We start from the raw sequence: 21872 nt of genomic DNA, 5'->3' as shown, positions 1-21872 counted from the left end.
CTAATACTCTCGGACCAATCGCGAGACAAGACCAAAACCTCTGGAAGGATTGGTCCGCCATGGAGCGGACGATACGATCATATGTCAGTCTCAGGTCTAAGGAGGAAATGATAAGGCGGCCATTATCCAATGAAAAGGGCTGGGTTCTAAAAGTCAGTCACAGACTTCGTTGTTTCGTTCCTGCTGACCACTCAATTTATCTCTTAAAACAGTGTTGTGGTGGCACTACGGAAGACATTCAGCTCAGGCAATGTGCGGGATGTCAAGTTGTACGGTACTGCTCAAAGCGATGCCAGCGTAATTCCTGGTACAGTCACCATAGATTGAGCTGTAAATTTCTCAAGGCAGCTGTTGGCAAGTCTTTCCGATGTTCAAAGACATCATTTCCACTCACGATCTATCTAGGCTCATCATCGCCGCACTACGTGAAGCGTAGTCTCCGTCTGCTAGCTGCTCTAGAAGACAGACAGATGTCGTGCCAAGGGGACGACGATATTCCGAAGTTGGTCGCCGCTGCGCAGCGCAAATATCCGACAGACCGGGAACGGCTTGTGGTTGAGCTCGGTGTAGATGAGCTCGATGTATCAGTTCGGCCTCTCCGACACTACCTCTCCCTGTTCAATGGGTTCTCTGAAAATAACATCGTAGAAAGCTTGTCGTCCTGGAACTTGAAAGAACCAAGGGGCCATCGATCATTCTTGTGTTCGGTAATCGCGATAAACGATCAATATGATTCACGACAGATTTTGTTCAGTCCGCGTACTGCATTAAATATGGAGATGAAGTTAGGGCGTAGGTGTTATCAGTAATGTACGTGAATTTTTGTCGCTCCGGTCTTGCCTGTGCTTGTTCGTTGATTTTCCATGTTGTGTCAGGTGGGCTGGAGGGGCAAGGACTGATTGACCTCCAACGGGGACGACGTAGTCATAGCACGTGCTGATTATCCATAATTGATCGTTTGTTAGTAGTAACGTTCATTGCTCTCTCAATTAACCATGCTTTCGCTCCGTTCCCTTATACACATCCGAGTCAGCACTGCCCGCACAATATTTACTACTCAAACGTTGTTGTTTTGGTATCATAGTATGCAAAAAATGATTCAACTTGATCTTTACTCTCAACCTCGAGTCGGCATCCATCATGATTCTTTCTGACTTTCTATATATGGTCTGTCCAACGTGCAACTCGGTTGGAATCAGCGGCCCCGCCCGTGGCCCTGAATCAGTGAACCACCGTGACCCAGAATGATCTCAGCGACGCTACTGTCACAGCTCCCCCAGGATTTGCGGGTGAGTGTCTTGCGATCGATCCTTAGTTTATTGTAGCCGCTTACTCTGTGTCACTCAGAGGCTGGTCCGGGGAGTGTCGAATCGTTCGGTCGCAGACTTTGAGGAGCTGTGTGATCGACTTCCAGGTTGTTCCACATCCGAGCTATGTATACTGCAACCAGTGCTCTACATGTATCTCGACCCAGACCGCATTCCTGCAAAGCCAAATCCAGCCGCTACCACTGATATCGAACTCGTCTACTGGTCACTTCTCGCGATTGTTGTAACCTTGGGCCGTATCGATGGTTTTGGTGCTGACTCGCCGGCAGAGTCGGAACAACGGTATCTTATTTCCTCCTGGAACCGTGTCACTCCATGGCTTGTGTTCTTTCATGACCAGTTCATTATGTGCAGAGCCAACTATCGACCCGTCGACAGGACGTCTGTCATCAAGCTTGTTACTAGCTTACTATTTCATGTTTCAGTCGTTGGGGGAAACCGCGGCGAAACCACAGGACTACCTATCACTCCCATCCTTTATCGCCCGATCGCGGAGTTGTGGCTGTTAGCCCTGAAAACAAAAGACAAGGATGTAGTGTGCTTGTCAGTGCAGTCCGGCGCTCACATCGCTTCTTTTCGAGTTTTCGGCTCCTTTTTGGTTGCAGAATGCATTCGCAACGAATCCTTTGTGACCATACTACTCGAAGTGTCAGGTGGTATTGACACCGTCACTTCTACGGCTCTCAAGTATGTCAAGAACGTACGATTGATGGCTAAGGACCCTGATATAGTTTCCAACTCTTTCAAGCTCAAGCTGCTTGTACCAATGTTTTCGTGCTGTGTTGGAATTATTGCAACAACGAGCATGCATAATGCTGCGATGCGGGAAGCATACATCCTCCAGCGGTCCATCAAAGAGATTTTCTCGGCTCTCCGTGTTCTCCAGTCTCTTCCCCCAGGCGGAGGGAGCATGGTGCAGGCCCTCGCCTCAAGTTTTCCGTACCTCGTCTTTCTCCTTAAACATGCCGACGACCCTGTCTCAGCGTTCCATCAAGCTCTTCGCGCACATGCCTTTGAAACAATGGTACACGTAGGTCCTTCCGGACCTCTGGAGGTAGAGTTAGAGGTGGAGGCGGATCCTCATAAGATCAATGAGATTTTTTTCATGATCTTATTCAGCTACATTCTTCACAACAAAATCTTGACCTACGCCTGCAAACATGTGGACGCCTGGTCTGATAATCTCGGACCAATCGTGAGACAAGATGGACATCTATGGGATGTCTGGTCCAAAACAGAGCAGACGATACGATCATATGGGATGTGCAGGTCCGGGGCAGAAATGATACGGTCGCCATCACCGAGTGAAAAGGGCTGGGTTCTACAAGTCAGTTGTAGACCTAATTGCTTCATCCCTGCTGATTTGTCGACTTATTACCAGTGTTACTGCGGTGGTACTGCGGAAGAAATTTATCTTAGGCAATGCGCGGGATGTCAGGTTGTACGGTACTGTTCAAAGCGATGCCAGCGTGATTCCTGGTATAGTCACCATAGGTTGAGCTGTAATTTTTTGAAGGCAGCTGTCGGCGAGTCTTTCCAACCTTCAGGGATGCGCATTATTTCCTGACAATGTACCCAGGCTTATCGACACCACACTACGTGAAACGTAGTCTGTGTCTGCTAGCCGCTCTAGAAGAATGCCATATAGAACGCAAATGGGACAATATTCGGAAGTTGGTCGCCGCTGCGCAGTGGGAATATCCGAAAGATCGGGAACGACTCGTGGTCGAGCTCGCTCTTGATAGGAACGAAGAATCAGTTGGACCTCTTCGACACTACCTCTTCCTGTTCAATGGGCTCTCTGAAAATGAGGTCGTGAGCCGCTTATCATCGTCTTGTCCAAATCCGAGGGACCACCTTCGACAACTATTCTTTTGTTCGGTTATCACGATAAACGATCGATATTTGTCACGGCAATTTTTATTCAGCCCGTGTACTGCGTTAGACATGGAGATAGTGCCGCAAACGCTCAGCCGTAACCGTCAGTGTGTGTGAAGTAGTATTGTACATTGTTCGACGGATCTCGCTTGAGCTCGTTCCGACAGGGATGACACAGTCATAACTTCTGATATTTTATCATTGCTAGTTAGTAGTAGTACGAACGCTGGTTGACTATGCCTTCGCCCTGTTTACGATAGTACAGTTTACCCCTCACACATCCCCACACTTCAATTGGAGCTATTTATACTTGTCTAATGTTGCAATTTGGGCTCGATACTTCAATTGTGAGAGGCTCAGGAGGTTGTTGATGCCGGTGACTGGTTGAAAGTTGAAACGGGCCCGGGATATCTTATGAACATTTGAAGTCGTACAGTCTGAGGTACAAGATGTATTCAACTTTTTTTTTTTCTTTCTACTCTCGCCATTCAAAAAAATCTGATTCTGAATATGGGAGGAACCCCGGTAAGGCGATATCACTGATAAGCGCTTCGCTCACTATGATTGGTGTACTATGATATGCTAGATCTAGCGTATGAACACGAGGCTAAGAGCTTGAGCTCCGATCGTACTAGATCTTGAGTCCTTCGATTTGGTCTACCTACGAGAGACTCAGTCACCACCTGTCACCGCCCATTTTTACTGAAAATGATCTCAGCGACACTGCTGTCACAGCTGCCCCAGGATGTACAGGCGAGCATTTTGCGATCTATCCTTACTAATTTGTTATCGCTGCGTACCGGTGGTTACTCAGAGGCTGGTCCAGGGAGTGTCGAATCGTTCGGTAGCGGACTTTGAGCAGCTCTGTGATCGACTTACAGATTGCTCCACACCTGAGCTACGCATGCTGCAGCCAGTGCTCTATATGCACCTCGACCCAGATTGCATTCCTGAAAAGTCGACTCCAGCCGCTATCACTGATATTGAGCTCGCCCGGTGGTCACTTACCGGGATCATAACAACGTTTAACGAGAGTCGTCCTGGTACTGAATCAGAACAATATCTGATTTCCTCCTGGAACCGCGTTGCTCTCTGGCTTGCCTTCTTTCATAACCAGTTTATCATGCGCAGAGCCAACTATAGGCCGATCGGTGAGAGGCTTGCTGTCGATCTGGTTAGCTCTGTCTTGCAGTATAGCATCACCACAAGCGGCGTGGACACAGCATTCCTCCCTACTATACCCGCCCTTTATCACCCGCTCGCAGAGTTATGGTTACTCATCCTCAAAAAAAAATACGAGGATGTGTCGATCATTGCCCAGTATCCATGGTATCAATCGCTCTATGACCATAACCCCGGTTCTCTTGAAATTATCGTCCTCATGTTTGTTGCAAAGTGCATGAGCGACAAAACATTTGTAACCACCATGCTCGAAGTGTCAGGCAACATCGGTACACTCGTTTCTACAGCTCTGGAACATGTCATGCACATAGGATTAATGGCCCAGGACCCTAATAGAGTCACAAGCCTTTCATCATCTCTCGGGATGCTTGTACACATGTTTTCGAACTGTGTTATTATTATTGTCAGAATAAGCAAGCACAGCGCCGCCGCGCGGGAAGAATTTATCCTACGACAATCCGTCGAAAAGATTTTCTTGGTTTGCCGCGTTATTCAGCTTCATCTTTCTTCTATAGAGGCCGTGGAATGCGTATTTGGCAAACTCACACTCGTCTGGACTTTCGAGTACCTCGCCGCTCTCCTTGTCTGTGCCGATGACACTATCTCAGTGTTACATCAAGCTCTCCACTCACATGCCTTCGAAATAGCCATGGGTCTCAAAGGACCCCCTGTGGAGGTTGATTTTGATGATCACAACGAAAATTTTCTTATGATGGTACAAGGTCACCTCGTCTACGACAAAATCTTGACCTACGCGTGCAAACATGTGGACGCCTGGTCTAATGCTCTTGGACCAGGTGTGATACAAGATGAAGCCGTCCGAAAGCGCTGGTCTGCAGTCGAGATGAAGATACGATTATACGCCAGTCTCAAGTCCAGGGAAGAAAGGATAAGGCGGCCATCACCTGATGAAAAGGGCTGGATTCTACGAGTCAGTAACAGACTTTGTTGCTTCGTTCCTGCCGACCAACTTACTTAAAGAACAGTGTTACTGTGGTGCTGCCACAGAAGATATTCATTTTAGGCAATGCTTGGAATGTCAGGTTGTGCGGTACTGCTCAAAGCGATGCCAGCGTGATTCCTGGTACAGTCATCGCAAGTGGAGCTGTAAATTTTTGAAGGCAGCTGTTGGCAAGTCTTTTCAATATTCAACTGCGCATCATTTTCCCTGACAATCTACCCAGGCTCATCGACACCGCACTACGTGAAACGTAGTCTCTGTCTGCTGTCTAGCATAGAAGCTTACGAGGTCTTGTGCAGGTGGGGGGATATTCAGAGCCAGATCGCCGCTGCGCGGTACAAGTATCCGCGAGATCAGGACCGACTCGTTGTCAAGATCACTATAGATGAGGAAGAAGTATCAGTTCTACCTCTTCGACACTACCTCTTTCTGTTCGATGGTCTCTCTGAAAATGAGGTCGTGGGCCGCTTATCGTCATGGCCAGATCCAAGGGGCCATCTTCAACGATCATTCTTTTGTTCGGTAATCGCGATACCCTCGAATCGATGTTCGTCACCGCAGGTCTTATTCAGTCCACGTACTGCGTTAGACATGGAAACGGTGCCAACGCTCAGACGTAACCATAAATGTGCGTGTGTTCATGTTGCTCAGGTCTTGCTTGCACTGTCCATCGATATTCATCTTCTATGTTGGGTCAGATATGAGCTCGCGATTACGCGAGTGGGAGCAACCTTGAAACTTGAAGCGTCAATGACTGTACGTCTTCGCTTTACACAGTACTCATATATTGCGTTATCATTCCTACATTACGTCATAGCGCAGATGAGACTGGAACCAGTGGGAAGTTTTTAACATGATGGATTGGTACTGACATCCTGTAATTTGAGTTGACCTTCAATTTAGCCATGATCGACAGATCCTAAAGCAAAATAGAGGCGTATAGATTCTATCTACGTTAGCACGTCAAAAAGGAAATAATCGACAACGAATGCTTGGCTGTGACTTCCTCACGACTGAAGCTGGCCATTCTCCATCAATGCTCCATCCTCATCTACATGCGCCTCGGTCGTCTCGTCTCTGACAGCAACCTTAACGTCCCATTCCTTAATACCAACTTTCCCACCCATGCGATGCCACACCACGAACATCCTAGAGCGCCTCTCCTCGCATAGCTTCACAAGCGCTTCCCAATACACGCAATGGGAATACGTAAATGGTTGCAAGCCATTCCAACCCTCCTGGATAAGCTGGTCCGGCTCGAATACTCGTGATGTGCTGTCGGCATTCCAAGCTTCCGCATCAGCAGCTGTCCTAAACAGACCATTCTTGTTGATGACAGGGTTGAAGACCAACTTCTGCCGAGTGTGTGAATCCATGAATGGCGTGAGTAGTGTAATAAGTGCGTTCAAAAACCAGGGAAGATGTGCAATGAGCGCAAGGCCGAGGCGTTCTGGATAGTGTGTTTGAATGATGTCGAGTGTTGTGCGGCACATGCCAAATGACGGGGTCTTGATGTTGTCTGCATAACCCACCAACACCGCAAGGGTCCTAAATAGCGCTGAAATAGGTTCTGAAAGAAATGTGATGCGTAGAAGGGCACTTACTCGACACCTGGACCCATGAGGTCAAAAGCGCGTTCGGCCATCCAGACGGTGAGCTGGATTGTGCGGGGCGACTCTTCGACACCCACTTTTAAGGGGCTCACATAGATTGCAGGTCGTCCGTGAGTATCATAGCCAAAAAGAAACTCTTTGCCGGTAGTTGCCTTCAAATCATTAGTATTGATCGTGAACTTGAGGAACTCGCACCCTCATACCTCTGGTTCAATATATTCAGCTGTGATTTTGTCGTAGATCCCGAATTCACGTCTCCACTTGAGCGTATCTTCTAAGCGCTTTATGGCTACATCTGCATTCCAGTTGGTAGCACGTAGATATCTCAGAAGACATTCATATGACTGTTAGTCACCATGGGACAGGGTGGCGCGGGTCAACCAAATGCACAAAATCGAGGAGTGCGATAAGGTGCACCGACCAGCCAAAACTTTTCATCCACCGTCAGTGCAGCCTTCTCCTGGTTGACATTTGGAAGTTTATAGTCTACGGCAGTGAAGTGTTCGAGGACACAGTCATATAAAGTTTGCTTCTTCTCGGAAAGTGCTGAAGGTGGTACAGTCTCATGCGAGTGAGTCGGGACTGGGAGTGGGACGTGAATCGACATCGCAGTCATCGGATAGAGCTTATCTGGGGTGTCCTGATAGTTTTACATTATATATACGTTGAAGTCGTACGGTCTTACGTACAAAATGTATTCAATTCTATTTTTATTCGACCTCGAGTCGGCGTTCAAAAAATTCTGACTCGGAATATGGGAGGCACCTTGATATCGAACATGAGGCCTTGAGGGCCGATTGCACTAGATCTCAAGTCCTTCGATTTGGTCTACCTACGAGAGACTCAGTCACCACCGTTCATTTTCACTGAGAAGTTCTCACTGTTCAGTGAAAACGGACGGTGGTGAGTGAATGATCTCAGTGACACTGCTATCACAACTGCCCAAGCATATACAGGCGAGTGCCTTTTGATCGGTCCTTAATATTGTCATCGCTGCTTACTCAGAGGCTGGTCCAGGGAGTGTCGAATCGTTCGGTAGTAGACTTGCAGCAGCTCTGCGATCAAGTTGCAGATTGGTCCACATCTGAGCCATGCATACTGCAGTCAGTGTTCTACATGCACCTCGACCCAGATTGCGTTCCTGCGAAGTCAACCTACCACCGACATTGAGCTCATCCGGTGGTCATGTGTCGGGATCATGACAATCTTCGACAATATCGACAATGGTTCTCGCACTGAGATAAAACAATGTCTCGCCTCCGCCTGGAACCGTGTCGTTCCCTGGCTTCTCTTCTTTCACGACAGTTCATTATGTGCAGAGCCAATTATAGGCCCATAGATAAGAAGCTTGTCGTTGGTCTAGTTGCCAAGATACTGCAATGTCTTTTCCGCGAGGGACGAGAACACACCATTGCTCACTACCGCGCCTACCCTTTACCGCTTGATCGTGGAGTTGTGGTTGCTGGCCCCTATTGAACTTCTATATTGGGTTAGATATGAGCTCGCGACCTTGAAGCATTAATGACTGTACGTCTTTGCTCCACACAGCACTCGCATATTGCATTATCGTTCCTACATTGCGTCATAGCGCAGATGAGACTGGAACCAGTGGGAAGTCTTTAACATGATAGATTAGTACTGACATTCTGTAATCTGAGTTGATCTTCAATTTAACTATGCTCGTCCTCCGACAGATCCCAAAGCACAACAAACTTGGATTTACCAGCAAGTCTGTGAAACAATTCAAGGGGCGTATAGATTCGATCTACGTTAGCACGTCAAAAACGAAATAATTGACAACGAATGCTTGGCTATGGTTTCCTCACGACTGAAGCTGGCTATTCTCCATCAAAGCTCCATCCTCATCTACATGCACATCGATCGTCTCGTCTCTAGCAGCAACCTTAAAGTCCCATTCCTTAATACCAACTTTCCCACCCATGCGATGCCACACCACGAACATCCTAGAGCGCCTCTCCTCGCATAGCTTCACAAGCGCTTCCCAATACACGCAATGGGAATACGTAAACCGTTGCGAGCCATTCCAACTCTGCTGGATAAGCTGGCCTGGCTCGAATACTCGTGATGTGCTGTGGGCATTCCAAGCTTCCGCATCTGCAGCTGTCCTAAACAGACCGTTCTCGTCGATGACAGGGTTGAAGACCAACTTCTGCCGGGTGTGGGGATCCATGAATGGCGTGAGTAGTGTAATAAATGCATTCAAAAACCAGGGAAGATGTGCAATGAGCGCAAGGCCGAGGCGTTCTGGATAGTGTGTTTGAATGATGTTGAGCATTGTGCGGCACAAGCCAAATGACGGGTTCCTGGTGTTGTCTGCATAATCCACCAACAATGCGAGGGTCCTAGATAGCGTTGAAATAAGTTCTGAAAGAAATATTAGGCACTTACTCGACACCTGGACCCATGAGGTCAAAAGCGCGTTCGGCCATCCAGATAATCAACTGAATTGTACGGGGTGACTCTTCGGCACTCAGCTTTGAGGGGCTCAGATGAATGGCAGGTCGACCATGAGTATCGTAGCCAAAGATAAACGCTTTGCCATCCTTTGCCTTCGAATCATTCGTATCAAACGTGAACTTGAGAAACTCGCACCCTCGTACCTCTGGTTCAATATATTCAGCAGTAATTTTGTCGTAGATCCCAAATTCACGTCTCCACTTGAGTGTATCTTCTAAGCGCTTTATGGCCACATCTGTATTCCAGTTGGTAGCACGTAGATATCTCAGAAGGCATTCATATGACTGTTTGGACAAGGTATCAATCGTTGGTCAACCAGACATACATAAGTGAAGAGTGCGATAAGAAGATGCACCGACCAGCCAAAACTTTTCATCAACTGTCAGTGCAGCCTTCTCCTGGTCGACATTCGGAAGTGTATAGTCTACGGCAGTGAAGTATTCGAGGACACAGTCATACAAAGTCTGGTTCTTCCCGGAAAGTACTGAAGGTGGTGCAGTCTCCTGCGGGTGAGTCGGGAGCAGTGGGAGTGAGACGTGAATCGACATCGCAGTCGTTGGATAGAGCTCTTCTGGGGTGTGTTTCACATTATATATACGGCGTTAGTTATTGTAATCTTGAGCTCTTTCGGGAGTCTTAAACGAATAAGTGGCCCAACTTGAAGCACCAAAAGTACTAGTGACTTGCTGGGCAGATCGGGGTTTTCCTAATGGTCCTCCCTAGACCTGATCAAGAAGGTTGAAGAGGAAAAATCGGTTGAAATTATGGAATGCACGTGACGTAGCTGTTCAAGTTGGGTTATCTGATTCAAGCTGTCCACCTGAGAAGTCAAAAAACAGCAGTTGCTCCATTACTAGTTTCAAACTAAAAGGGTCAGTACTATTCTGTAGTGCTATTTACGAGGTTTATCTGACCAGTCTTATCCATCTTGGCGGGCTATTACGGCACAATGGCTCTCCTTCGACGTGTTTTTTATTTTTTTATTTCTGTAAGCACGCCGGCTTATCTGAGTTCCCATAATCAGTACATATACTGTCGCTGATGCTGAAAGCTAAGCTTTCGTAACGGTTATGCGGGCGGCAGTCTGACCAAGTTACAATTTCCCTGTAAATGGTAAACCCGAAATGCTGGTCATTTTATGCCGGGGTGCCTCTAGATCTGTAGCTTCCATGTCCGTATGTATGGATTGGTGCTGTTTGACGCTGGTGCTTCGCCCAATTGATGCGTCACTACAAAAATCCCGTCTTACTCCTGGCACTGCTTTTTCATAGATATTGCGTACACCGTTTGTGACGTCGAAATGCCATGCGATATAACTTGTGAGTGTGTTCCTATGGTCACTATATATCTATTCAATCATTGTTAGTATGCCGCCTCTCCTGCTGCATTGCCTATGAGTTATTGTTTATTAAATATTGCTATTGTGTTGATTTTTCTTTTCCTTTCTTTGTCGTTTTACAAGAAGCCCACTTGATCATTAAGCTTCAATTGCGGGTTATAAATCAGTGCATTTCACACCCGTTTCATCACATGGCAGGAACGGTTAACATCCCCATAACGCTGATTTTGAACATGAAGGCGTTGAATGGTGGCATGTCTCGCACGAACACTACGTCTACCAAGTTCGTCGCTCGTTCATTCATCCTCGAATAACATGACCCTACTAGTAGTTTCAAATGATCCCGTTTGGTGGCCGGTCATCCATTCATGTCGTATTTTATATGTTCGTGGAGAGCCAGTCGGATGATGACGATCGTGTCCCGATCTAAGCTTGGCTACAGTTTTGCAGTTACCTCCGCTACTGTGATGACGAGGTGAGCAAGATAGCATGAAAAAACCGCTGACAATCTTGTGGTATTTCAAGCCCTGACGTTCGTCCAAGAGGTAGGTTGATGCCATTTCTGGAGCAGTCATCTCGCTAAGAATAGGTTTACAGGTCGAACTGATCTGGGTGAGCAGAGTCCCACATCACAAGAACGACGTGAAATATGATTAATTTACAACAGATGAAACGCCGATCCCTGATGACTCTTGTATCTGAGACTCTGAGTGTATTTAGCTTGCGTTATAAGTGTAGTTAGAAAGCTGTACTGACTCGCAGATATCCTAGGTGCGCTATATTGTAATAGTATAAACCATGCAAGTTATCAGGACCACTCGGTTAGTACATACCATGTATCAGCGATCCAGAAAGGTGCTGATATGTCTCGTTGTCGTATTCCTGGCTGTCAACATCGCCGACGGAGTGACGATTGCAATAACAACGGGTGAGCTCAATTTTGGCTGAAAGATTTCGTTGCATCGACGAGTACCAGAGGTGCTCATTCTCATAGGCACCTATCAGTGCGAAGTTGACGTCGAGGGAGATGACCTACTTGTGTCTACCATAATTTGGGTGCTCACTACTGGGAAATCCTCGCACTGGGTCTTGCAGTCAGGATTGCTCTAAAATATTTCATGAATTACAACGACCATCGAAAAGAGGTATGATCAGGGACTGTTTCATGGTGTTCATAAAAACCTACGTGGTTTAGCTTGCGAGGTAAGCTCATAACGTGAACTTAGTTCTCTTTTCCACTGAAGTTCTGCGCGTGGTAGCCTTGTTATTGTTTCTTGCTTTACCCTCGGTTACTTGTTGTCTCCAACACTCTCAACGGTATGCCGATCTGTCACTCACTGACCTCCGCATACGATGAAGGGTTATCATTTATATAGGATGCATCGTCCATGGGAACTCATATTTTTTCGGGTGTTCTTCAAATTTTGTTGGTTGTGCAGATGTTTGCGGTGGGACCACCTGATTCTTAGTGTTTGAAAATATCGAGCTAGGCTTCTGGCCGACTTTGATACGGGAACTGGAGTGATTTCAATCGCTTTCCAGCATAATGTGCATTTGTCAACTAGCAGTAATGGGGTCAAGACTTTTCAGATGCTGGGCAGGGAGGGTGTACGCCACTTGGGCCGGGGTTGTTGTGTTCACCGCCGGAGGCCTCTAGTTCCCTGTCGTAAAATTGATCCTAATTATAGTGTTCAATGAAGAAGAATCTAATGTGAAGAGTTAGCCTAGACGAGTTATGCCAGGGTAGGCTTCAACACGTCATACCAAGTTACTCTCGGGAGTCTTAAAGCGACAGCCCTATATTCTGACCTGGCACGCGTGTACATCGCTCCGGTATAATAACATATCAGTGTCAGTGAAGAAAATGGAATACAAATAGACAATGAAACCTGGCTGCTGTCTAGGAATAAGGCTGGTTATTCTCTGTCAATCCCCTGTATAGGCTCATCCCTGACAGCAACCTTAACTTCCCACTCCTTAGTGCCAACCTTTCCCCCAATGCAATGCCATACCGCGATCATCCTAGACCGCCTTTCCTCACATAGCATCACTAGCGCCTCCCAGTAAACGGCATGAGAATAGACAAACGGCTGGGAGCCATTCCAACCCTCCTGGATAAGCTGCTCTGGCTCAAATACTCGTGATATGCTGTCGGCATTCCATGCTTCAGCGTCCTCGGTCGTTCGAAAAACACCATTCTCATTGATGACAGGGTTGAAGACCAGCTTCTGTCGGGTGAAGGGATCCATGAATGGCGTGAGTAGTTTAAAAAATGTGTTTAAAAGCCAGGGAAGATGTGCGATGAGCGCAAGACCGAGGCGTTCTGGATAATGTGTTTGAATGATGTCCAATACTGTGCGGACCATACCAAATGATGGATTCCCGGTATTGTCTGCATAATCTGCTAGCACCGCAAGGGTCCTAGATAACGCTAGAATAAGTTTCGAAATAAATATAATTTGTAGAAGGGCGCCTACTCAACACCTGGCCCCATAAGGTCAACGGCGCGTTCGATCATCCAGACAATGAACTGGATTGTACGGGGTGACTCTTCGGCACTCAGCTTTGAGGGGCTCACATGGATGGCAGGTCGACCGTGAGCATCGTAGCCGAAGAGAAACGCTTTGCCATCCTTTGCCTTCAAATCATACGTATCAAACATGAACTTGGGAATCTCGCCCCTCGTACCTCTGGTTCAATATATTCAGCAGTAATTTTGTCGTAGATCCCAAATTCACGTCTCCACTTGAGTGTATCTTCTAATCGCTTTATGGCCGCATTTGCGTTCCAGTTGGTAGCACGTAGATATCTCAGGAGACATTCATGTGACTGTTTGGACAAGGTATCGACCGTTGGTCAACCAGATGCACATAAGTGAAGAGTGCGATAAGAAGATGCACCGACCAGCCAAAACTTTTCATCAACTGTCAGTGCAACCCTCTCCTGATTAACATTCGGAAGCGTATATTCTGCTGCAGAGAAGTGTTCGAGAACACGGTCATATAGAGTTTGCTCCTTCTCGGGAAGTGCTGAAGGTGGCGCAACATCACGCGAGTTAGTCAGGATAGGGAGTGGGACGTGAATCGACATCGTAGTCGTTGGATAGAGCTGTCCTGGCGTGTCATGGCTTCATATTATGTTAGTCATTGTGATCCCGAGCTTCTTCGGGAGCGTTAAGCGCCGAAGCCCACTCAAGGTTGAGAACGTAAACAGTTATGCGGGGATTTCCGTGTACGTCCCAGGGTACGTGCTCAGCGCTCAATGTTATCAACTCCTCAAAGCCGATGACAAAGATAGCGCGCGTGTACATTTTCATCCATCGTACCAAATACTGTTTTTTCAGGACTGTAACTGGCCATTCTCCACCAGCACGTTTTCCGCATCTACTTGCACATTCATCGTCTCGTCCCTGACGGCAACTTTAACTTCCCACTCCTTAGTACCGACCTTCCCTCCAATGCGATGCCACGCCGCGGCCATCCTAGACCGCCTCTCTTCACATAGCTTCACCAATGCTTCCCAATAAACATCCTGGGAATATATAAACGGCTGAGAGCCATTCCAACCCTCCTGCACAAGCTGTCCCGGCTCAAATACCCGTGATGCACTATTGGTACTCCAGGCTTCAGCATCTGCAGCCGTCCGAAAGAGACCATTTTCGGTGATGACGGGGTTGAAGACCATCTTCAGCCGAGTGAGGGGATCAATGAATGGCGTTATTAGTTTATAGAATGCATGCAAAAGCCAGGGAAGATGTGCAATGAGCGCAAGACCGAGGCGTTCTGGATAATGTGTCTGGAGAATGTTGAGCACTGTGCGAGCCGTAGTGATTGATGGGTTTTTGGCTTTATCCGCATAATCTATCATCAATGCAAGGGTCCTAGATAGTGCCGAAATAAATTTCAAAATCGATGGATGAAAGGGTACCTACTCAACACCTGGACCCATAAGATCGATAGCGCGTTCGAGCATCCAGACAGTATAATGGATTTGACGTGGTGATTCCTCAGTATTCTGCTTTGAGGGGCACATATAAAGGGCAGGTCGACCCCGAGTATCATAGCCAAAGAGGAACTCTTTGCCGGTCGTTGCCTTCGTTAATCGCATTGAACGGGTGAACCTGTAAGAATTCGTGTCCTCATACCTCTGGTTCGACATGTTGGGGCGTGATCTTATCATAAATCCCGAAATCGCGTCTCCATTTTAACGTGTCTTCCAAGCGCTTGATGGCCTCATTCGCATCCCACTTTGTAGCACGTAGGTATCTCAGCAGACATTCATATGACTATTAATGGTCAAGTAGTAACGCTGGTCAACCAACTACATGAAATTGAAGAGTGAGGAGAAAGTGCACTGACCAGCCAAAACTTTTCATCCATTACTAGTGCAGCCTTCTCTTGGTTGACATTTGGAAGTATATAATCTGCGGCAGAGAAGTGTTCGAGGACAATGTTATATAAAGTCTGCTCCTTCTCCGAAAGTGCCGATGGTGGCGAAGCCTCATCTGGATGACTTGGGATAGGGAGTGGGATGTGGATCGACATCGCAGGCGTCGAACAGAGCTGTCTTGGGTATCCTAGGTATCTTTGATAGTGGTCGAATAGCTTGAACCTGGCCAGGTATATTGTTTGAGTTGTAACATAATAAATTAGTTTGTGATCGCAAGCTTTTTCGGGAGCGTCAAGTCGGGTAAGCACGTAGATGTGTGAATTACCTTATATATTTGTACTACTGTATTGGGGTGTGCTCCTTTCTTGTATATCTTCGACATAACCTTTGCAAAGTTCGTATTGCATCGCTCTATGTATTACAGAGCGCAAATTCCATATCGTAAAGTGCAAACTGCGTGTCGCAAACACAAACTTTGCATTATTAAGTACTCACGAATAGACCGTAGGGACAGTTGATTGATATAAACAATATTAGTAGGGATATGTTGGTGCGCACCCGTTCGCACTAGAGAACGTGGGAAGAGGTAAATTCACCAAAATACTGTGGTTATATTCTGGACAATTTTTACCATTCATTCGTCTGCTTTGCCTCTCTATTGTCGAAAGAAATTTCGTCATCGTCGCCCGTCTTCAGAGAATGGGGGCGAGACTCAGATAAATCCTCCAGTACGATCGGGGTACTTTCAGGACCTGTAAAAGTCGTAGCAAGAGGGTCACGAATGCGCTTCTTGGGTTGTGATCCAAAAGTTATGATGGGTGTTGGAGTGGATGGTGAATCTTCTTCTACCTTTAAACGGAAGATGGACGCGACAACGACGCTCAGGTTCGCGACAATTAGAGACATAGAAGCCTAAAGCGCGATCAGAAGCGCTCGAGTCTAAACACTGATACCGCACCTCAACTATAGCAGCCATGACCTCCTTTAGCCCTCCACCAGAAAAGATGTAATATGCATGGACGAGACTAACAACTGTGGTGATCGCTGATGCAGAGAAGACAGATAATACCCGAACTTTTTGCCCCGTTGACAATCTGACTTTGTAAATGAGGCAAAAAGGAGAAAAGATAAGACTAAAGTCCCCCAGAACGTCAGCTGAAATACATCAGAAGACTGATGCTATCCCACGAACAATAAATCCTCACTGATTATCTGTGTTATCGCAACACCTCTGCCGAGATCGCACTGCGGATGTGGTTGTGCTTTCCAGCTGGACTCGGTTTCACAAAGCCACCATAGTTGTGAAAAGAGTAGAGCCCATACAATGCCGAAGGTCACGGCAGCGGATATGAGAACCCTCCTAAAAAAGGTTCCCGGGATTGTGAGTCGCACAATGGTAAACAATATGGATATCCTCGATGACCTATGTATGTGTGCATGTCAATCCTGTTACTCTACCACGTCACTGCTACTAGAGCGCCGGTATCTTACCATACAACTGCGTAAAAGAATTGGGCAATCCTGATGTGGTATTTGTAACGTCTCTCAAGTATAAGAAAAAAGAAGACATACATATAGTATAATGCTATCCTTGTGCCTTGAGGGTATCTTTCTGTGTTTCTTCAGTAAAATATATACGGCGTACACACTACGGAGACGCTCACCGTAGTCTTGCAGATACAAGCAATCGGCGATTAATAGCATGAAGTTGGATATCATGCCGATGGCCGCCCATGCATCGTCAATCCACAGACGTTTCTGCCGTGCACGAACACACAAGCGAAAGGATGTGGCAATGACAGCTACGATCGTGAGGACAATGCCTACGACTAAAAAGAAAATTAACTCCAGCGACGCAGCAAGTCAATCAGCCAGACTCGCCTTCGATCTGAGCAAGAGTGGGGCCCGAGGACGACATGATACATTGTCCAAGGAAGTAAGATGGGCGAACAGCATAATATATATTATAACATATAAGTGCTACTCAATTCAAACACTTGAAATTTTCAGTTAACGTTGTGTTCAGAGTCAAACAGCTTAGGTCGATCATCGTAAGTTAAATGCAAACGCGGACCCTAAACATTTCCTAATTTGTCCACCTTCGCGTCCGCTAAACCTTCGCATAGGAGGAGCAAGTGCGACGCATCGCAGAGTATCGTTATCCACTATGTAGAGCCCAAGTTAGCTATCCAATCTTTCCATATCGCATTGCACACTAAACCTCTCCATAATCAGAGTCCTTTGAATATGTCAAGTATGTCTCATTATTACTGGAGATACTGCATGAAAAATACTTAAATCACTCAAGTCTTGCCCAAGAAACACAGACAGATCACATGTGTCATGAAAAGGTTTAGAGTCCGCGTATGTATTAATTTACGAGAGAATGAATGACTGGGGATGACTTCAAGTAAGCTGTCACGTTGACTCTGAACACGACTTGATGATTTTTTTTCAGAATTCAGCTGCGAGCAGAGCCAGCAGGCTGGCGAGCAGCACTAAGCCGTCAGTCATTAGAGTCCGCGTATCGGCGTATGTATTGATTTACGAGAGGATGACTGAGGACTAACTTATATTGACTTTGAACACAACTTTAAATTTTTTAGAATTGAGCAGGGCTGCTAGCACTACATCAGCGGGCCGGTGAGTTCTTGGAATTTCATAGCAGCGTGTCCATCAAGTATGCACGCACACGTTGACTTGAGCGACAGCCCGCCCAAAGACATGTTAGGGGGGGTCTATAATTGCGAGCCTATCATCATTGAATATTGATTCTTAGATCACCGTGACAACTCACTCTCTCGCTGCAGATGGCCTGATACGGTCGCCTAAAACCAAGCCCGGACCTGACTACGTGGTATCAGTATGCAAACGCATGCCAAGCTACCCTGCTATTTATTCCTTTCGCCCTAGAACTCGCAGCTGACTCAGGGCCCAATTGGAGGCTTTATCGCATGCAGTCGAGCGGGCACCCGGTATCCGAGCAGACTATCCGGCAGCCAACTCTGTTGAGCTAATGATATTGGCGCTGTTTCATTCACTTGAGTTTTGGTTGGTCAGAGGCATGTCGCTCGTGGGGATGAACACCAAAGCCATACATTTATAATACGGGCGAAGATTGTTATAGACCTGGCCTGCCTCAGAGGGAGATTCAGATATTTTAAATTTAGTACTTCAATCTTGAGATGAGTCCTTCGACAAGACTGCCATGGAAGTCGGCAGCAGCGCTGGTGACAGGACCCGCTATCACTGTACTTTAGCGCTTACAAGCCGTAGCCATCTCAATTGCTACTGGAAGTTTTTTTTTGGGGGGTCAGTGTTCATTAACGTTTATTGCCCGTCGGGGGAGATGCCCTATGGTAAACAAAACATACAAGTATTTACCGTGAAATGCTGTATGCTTCTACAAGTCATGTGATGTATGTGCATTGGTCCAAGCAGGATGCGAGGACAATTAAAGCCAAATAAACGCGATGGGGTGTAGGTTCGTCGTTCATACTTCTTTTTCGTCGTCGTCGTCGTCAGGTAGTGTGGCATCTCCAGTTATCTGTTCCAGTCTGTGCGTGGACGATGAAGTAGAGCAATGGTTTAATGTATTTTCGGTTGTTCAACAGATTCATGAGGTGACTAGCTCGGGGGGCCTAGTTCATTCTAGAGTACACGGCGTTGTCTAGCATAAGTACACTAGACAGGCGATCAGGAAGTAGTGGGCGGTCTCTTCGCGCTGGTAGCATTGTTAGCAAATGGGACTTGGGACTGCGATAAAAGTGTTTCAAAGTTGTTCAATGGTGCATGTCCCATGCGAAGCTGAAAGAGAAGGGAAGAGACGGTCGTCACAGAATTCGGCTACTAGTTTGGAGAAAAGTTTTGATTGAGGCGTTTGTAGCGTGGGACTCGGAGTTTTATGATAACGTGTTTGAGGAAAGGTCCGTTGATACACATGATTCTAGAATGATGGTGGCGCATGGTTAGGCCTGGACCTTATCAACATGCCGTAAGTTTAATGTGAGCTTGCTCGTCGCATCGCTGGAGTGAAGTACTAGTCTCTGAGTCTAAGTCCAGCTCATGAGAGCTTGTCTCAACATTCGTTCCAACTACTATCAAGAGTCCATGTCAAATACACAGATATGCATTGCAAAAGGCTCGCAGGTTCGGTTTGCCCGACTTCTTCCCCTCGGACCTGGTTTCAATTATTTATGAACCCTTTTTTTGGAGTGATGCCCCTTATATGCCTCATGCCATCACCTCACTGTCTCACGAAGTCTAATTGAGGCAAGCCTCTTGTGTGCTTGAAGAGGACAGGCGAACTCATCCAAACTTAATTCAGGCATTCGAAGGCCTTCACAGGAGCATACTGTAAGCTGAAGTACTGTGAAGGTAACTTTGAAAATTGGTTGAAAAAAGCAACGATTTGATTGAAGGCGTCTATATCCGATTGAACGTTGATGAATTACCACGTCGAGAACGGACGGAGCGTAGCGCTAGGCGCCTGTCTCCCATAAATAAATAAATTTACCGTCCCTCTTCCGCACGACAACTCCTGCATGAACTCATTCTAACCGCTAAGACATCATGGCAATCAAAACGTTGGCCACCGCCTTTAGAGTGCGCCATGACGACTTGGATGACATTGCTTTTCAAAACCTCAAGGATGGTAATACAGCTATGCCACCTGCGGTGCCTGCGCCCCCGTAAGTTCTGTCCTCTTATCAACCTCTTATTTTCCTTATTTTTGCTGACTGATGCTCTCACCAGATATCGACATGCGGCACCATCCGGACCATGGCCATGGATGGACTTTGACGTGGAATCTACGACCTCTACGACTGCTATTGACCCATCCTGGCGTGGGTACCCTCAGAACCAGTTCGGGAACTGGACTCCAGACCAAGTAGAGCGTAGTAAGATGCTCGAAAAGTGTCTGGGGAATAAGTCTAGCACAATTTACCGGATGGATGTACATGATGACAGGAGTTTTGCAAGTCCAGATATCGGAGGAGATAGTTGTACCATGGTAGTGGGAGTTGAAAATGAGAATGAGTTTTGGGGTGTATTACAAGAGGAGGTGAGTCTCCCCGATTCTCGTATACTAGTTAGGGCGTAAGATGATTTGCAGCGACCAGAAAACATCCGAGTGCGATCAATATTTGTGGATGACTTAACCTCACCGGTCTTGCGCATGCTGGGCACAACGTATGGAGTGGTTTTTTACTTATCTACTTGCTCTCAGGCTCCTCATACTTAGATATAACATCGAACCATTCTTTTTCACGTCCTCCATAAATTGGATACCCTCACGATACCAAGAAGCACCCATCCAAAACAAAGGAGATCGTAAGTCCAAATCTCCCATTTTGGGTCCCATGCTGATGTTGTGCGATAGACATTACTATTACCCTGCCATTTGTCCGAACGCTGCGCAAAAATTCTCGATCAGCACCCGCCTCTCCAACCCCACTATCCCAATCCTCGAGTAAGCGACCCATTATCTGTCGTAGTCATCCCGCTCACCTTCAACAGATACTCTGATCAACACCCAGGCTCCTTTCCCCATGAGTGGTATGTGTATCAAGATCCTCATATTCACATTCCAACATCCTTCCTAGATGGCAGCATGCTTTTCATTGACCTCCTCGCAATTCACATGGTCCGTGACGTAAAGACAAGCACCATCATCTCCTACCATCCCGAGTCTACATGGTGCCGGACATCCGCGAAGCGCCTTCACTCGCTCATGCAGCTTGTAGGGGGTAGTGTGTACTGGCAAAAAATATTCGACAAGTCAAAAGACCCGACGTTCCTCTTCCTCGCGATTTTGTGGTATCCACTTTATGCATGGGATGAGTCCTTTGAGCTGCTGTACACCCATGTTAGTGAACTGGTATGTAATCCTCGTGCAGAGTGGAAGTAGTGTTGCTAAAGAACATTCAGGAATCAAAAGTATTGCAAGCGAGTGACACGGAGCTCGCGCGCGAGCTTCATGTCCTCCAAGCACATCTCTTGCAATATCAAGCACTCCTTCATAACTTTCAGGTATCAGTACAATTTATCGCGAAGACCCACAATCCGGCCATGGACTCTAGTGACGCCCTCGAGCGCGACGAATCAATGAAACTTATGGACTCGGAGTCCCAGAATCTACTCAGCGAAATTGATCGTCTAGAAAAGCGACGTGGGATGCTGACCAACCGACTGAAGAATGTGATGGACCTTGCTTTTGCGACTGTTAATCTCAACGACAGTAAGCAGACGCGAAAGCTAACAGAGGCGACGGTCAGGGACTCGGCAGCTATGAAACAGGTATCCTTCTTTTCTGAAACTAAAGTAACTTACCGGATATTAACAAACTTTTAGATCTCGTACCTCACGATGATCTTCCTGCCGGCAAGCTTCTTAGCGGTAAGCACGAAGTTCTTTAGTGGGGAACCCATCTAACTCCGCATACTCTCAGTCTGTGTTTGGAATGAATGTTGGAGAGTTCAGTAGTGGAGGTCTACAGACGCTTACTCACTACGTCGAGGTCACCGTATCGCTCACGCTCCTTACAATTTACACCGTTGTCACGCTTCAGACGCATAGCTCATTCCACGACCCCAATGCTCCATTCCTGCGGCGTGCAGTGTGGCCAGCTCTTACTTTCTGGAAGATGATGCATAAGCCAAAGGAGAAGACGATGGAAGACATGGTGTGAGCCTTGATAAGGT

The 21872-nt window shown here is 46.9% G+C and overlaps 7 protein-coding genes across 7 annotated transcripts; 3 read left to right on the top strand and 4 right to left on the bottom strand.

The window, feature by feature from the left end:
• The first annotated feature begins 14 nt into the window (after positions 1 to 14).
• BJ212DRAFT_797295 (uncharacterized protein) lies at positions 15 to 1174 on the top strand. The gene is made up of 4 exons (XM_041344095.1): positions 15 to 152; positions 213 to 354; positions 406 to 810; positions 876 to 1174. The coding sequence occupies exons 1-3, from the start codon at positions 60 to 62 to the stop codon at positions 807 to 809; spliced, it is 639 nt and encodes a 212-aa protein (XP_041187562.1). The 5' UTR covers positions 15 to 59; the 3' UTR covers position 810; positions 876 to 1174.
• Positions 996 to 3640, top strand: BJ212DRAFT_1390191 (uncharacterized protein). The gene is made up of 3 exons (XM_041336979.1): positions 996 to 1289; positions 1348 to 2854; positions 2908 to 3640. The coding sequence occupies exons 1-3, from the start codon at positions 1245 to 1247 to the stop codon at positions 3321 to 3323; spliced, it is 1968 nt and encodes a 655-aa protein (XP_041187561.1). The 5' UTR covers positions 996 to 1244; the 3' UTR covers positions 3324 to 3640.
• Positions 3641 to 6074: 2434 nt separating this feature from the next.
• BJ212DRAFT_797245 (CRAL/TRIO domain-containing protein) lies at positions 6075 to 7641 on the bottom strand. The gene is made up of 4 exons (XM_041344094.1): positions 7384 to 7641; positions 7166 to 7306; positions 6954 to 7114; positions 6075 to 6897 (listed from the first exon to the last, which is right to left on the bottom strand). Exons 1-4 carry the CDS (start codon positions 7576 to 7578, stop codon positions 6357 to 6359), a joined length of 1038 nt encoding a protein of 345 aa, XP_041187560.1. The 5' UTR covers positions 7579 to 7641; the 3' UTR covers positions 6075 to 6356.
• A 1052-nt stretch (positions 7642 to 8693) lies between these two features.
• Positions 8694 to 10191, bottom strand: BJ212DRAFT_1580628 (CRAL TRIO domain-containing protein). The gene is made up of 4 exons (XM_041342283.1): positions 9800 to 10191; positions 9584 to 9724; positions 9372 to 9532; positions 8694 to 9325 (listed from the first exon to the last, which is right to left on the bottom strand). The coding sequence occupies exons 1-4, from the start codon at positions 9986 to 9988 to the stop codon at positions 8785 to 8787; spliced, it is 1032 nt and encodes a 343-aa protein (XP_041187559.1). The 5' UTR covers positions 9989 to 10191; the 3' UTR covers positions 8694 to 8784.
• Positions 10192 to 12695: 2504 nt separating this feature from the next.
• BJ212DRAFT_1303837 (CRAL TRIO domain-containing protein) lies at positions 12696 to 13869 on the bottom strand (the record flags this gene model as incomplete). Its single annotated transcript, XM_041333494.1, has 4 exons — positions 12696 to 13200; positions 13257 to 13417; positions 13468 to 13608; positions 13684 to 13869. 4 exons carry the CDS (start codon positions 13867 to 13869, stop codon positions 12696 to 12698), a joined length of 993 nt encoding a protein of 330 aa, XP_041187558.1.
• Positions 13870 to 14118: 249 nt separating this feature from the next.
• BJ212DRAFT_1303836 (uncharacterized protein) lies at positions 14119 to 17894 on the bottom strand (the record flags this gene model as incomplete). The annotated part of the gene is made up of 12 exons (XM_041333493.1): positions 14119 to 14659; positions 14711 to 14871; positions 14924 to 15064; positions 15138 to 15390; positions 15727 to 15771; positions 15800 to 16080; positions 16127 to 16266; positions 16374 to 16591; positions 16660 to 16689; positions 16741 to 16780; positions 16833 to 16997; positions 17861 to 17894. The coding sequence occupies 12 exons, from the start codon at positions 17892 to 17894 to the stop codon at positions 14119 to 14121; spliced, it is 2049 nt and encodes a 682-aa protein (XP_041187557.1).
• A 1846-nt stretch (positions 17895 to 19740) lies between these two features.
• BJ212DRAFT_1486114 (uncharacterized protein) lies at positions 19741 to 21859 on the top strand (the record flags this gene model as incomplete). The annotated part of the gene is made up of 10 exons (XM_041341077.1): positions 19741 to 19859; positions 19924 to 20233; positions 20285 to 20361; positions 20399 to 20502; positions 20552 to 20641; positions 20689 to 20727; positions 20775 to 21049; positions 21100 to 21468; positions 21523 to 21567; positions 21620 to 21859. The coding sequence occupies 10 exons, from the start codon at positions 19741 to 19743 to the stop codon at positions 21857 to 21859; spliced, it is 1668 nt and encodes a 555-aa protein (XP_041187556.1).
• Between the last annotated feature and the right edge of the window lie 13 nt (positions 21860 to 21872).

This window comes from Suillus subaureus (genome assembly GCF_016647635.1).
Source record: "Suillus subaureus strain MN1 chromosome Unknown BJ212scaffold_49, whole genome shotgun sequence".
In the NCBI taxonomy this organism is placed as follows: domain Eukaryota; kingdom Fungi; phylum Basidiomycota; class Agaricomycetes; order Boletales; family Suillaceae; genus Suillus; species Suillus subaureus.
Note: the sequence above shows the minus strand (reverse complement) of the source record. Positions and strands in the feature narration are given on the sequence as shown.

Coding starts and splice junctions, on each gene's coding strand:
- BJ212DRAFT_797295 (XM_041344095.1), top strand. CDS start 60: ATGGAGCGGACGATACGATCATATGTCAGTCTCAGGTCTAAGGAGGAA. Junction 153..212: donor AAAAGGGCTGGGTTCTAAAA/GTCAGTCACAGA, acceptor CTCTTAAAACAG/TGTTGTGGTGGCACTACGGA. Junction 355..405: donor ATTTCTCAAGGCAGCTGTTG/GCAAGTCTTTCC, acceptor CGATCTATCTAG/GCTCATCATCGCCGCACTAC.
- BJ212DRAFT_1390191 (XM_041336979.1), top strand. CDS start 1,245: ATGATCTCAGCGACGCTACTGTCACAGCTCCCCCAGGATTTGCGG. Junction 1,290..1,347: donor AGCTCCCCCAGGATTTGCGG/GTGAGTGTCTTG, acceptor TGTGTCACTCAG/AGGCTGGTCCGGGGAGTGTC. Junction 2,855..2,907: donor TTTTTTGAAGGCAGCTGTCG/GCGAGTCTTTCC, acceptor CAATGTACCCAG/GCTTATCGACACCACACTAC.
- BJ212DRAFT_797245 (XM_041344094.1), bottom strand. CDS start 7,578: ATGACTGCGATGTCGATTCACGTCCCACTCCCAGTCCCGACTCACTCG. Junction 7,115..7,165: donor CTGAATATATTGAACCAGAG/GTATGAGGGTGC, acceptor AATGATTTGAAG/GCAACTACCGGCAAAGAGTT. Junction 6,898..6,953: donor CTCATGGGTCCAGGTGTCGA/GTAAGTGCCCTT, acceptor AGCGCTATTTAG/GACCCTTGCGGTGTTGGTGG.
- BJ212DRAFT_1580628 (XM_041342283.1), bottom strand. CDS start 9,988: ATGTCGATTCACGTCTCACTCCCACTGCTCCCGACTCACCCGCAGGAG. Junction 9,725..9,799: donor TTGATGAAAAGTTTTGGCTG/GTCGGTGCATCT, acceptor TTGTCCAAACAG/TCATATGAATGCCTTCTGAG. Junction 9,326..9,371: donor CTCATGGGTCCAGGTGTCGA/GTAAGTGCCTAA, acceptor AACGCTATCTAG/GACCCTCGCATTGTTGGTGG.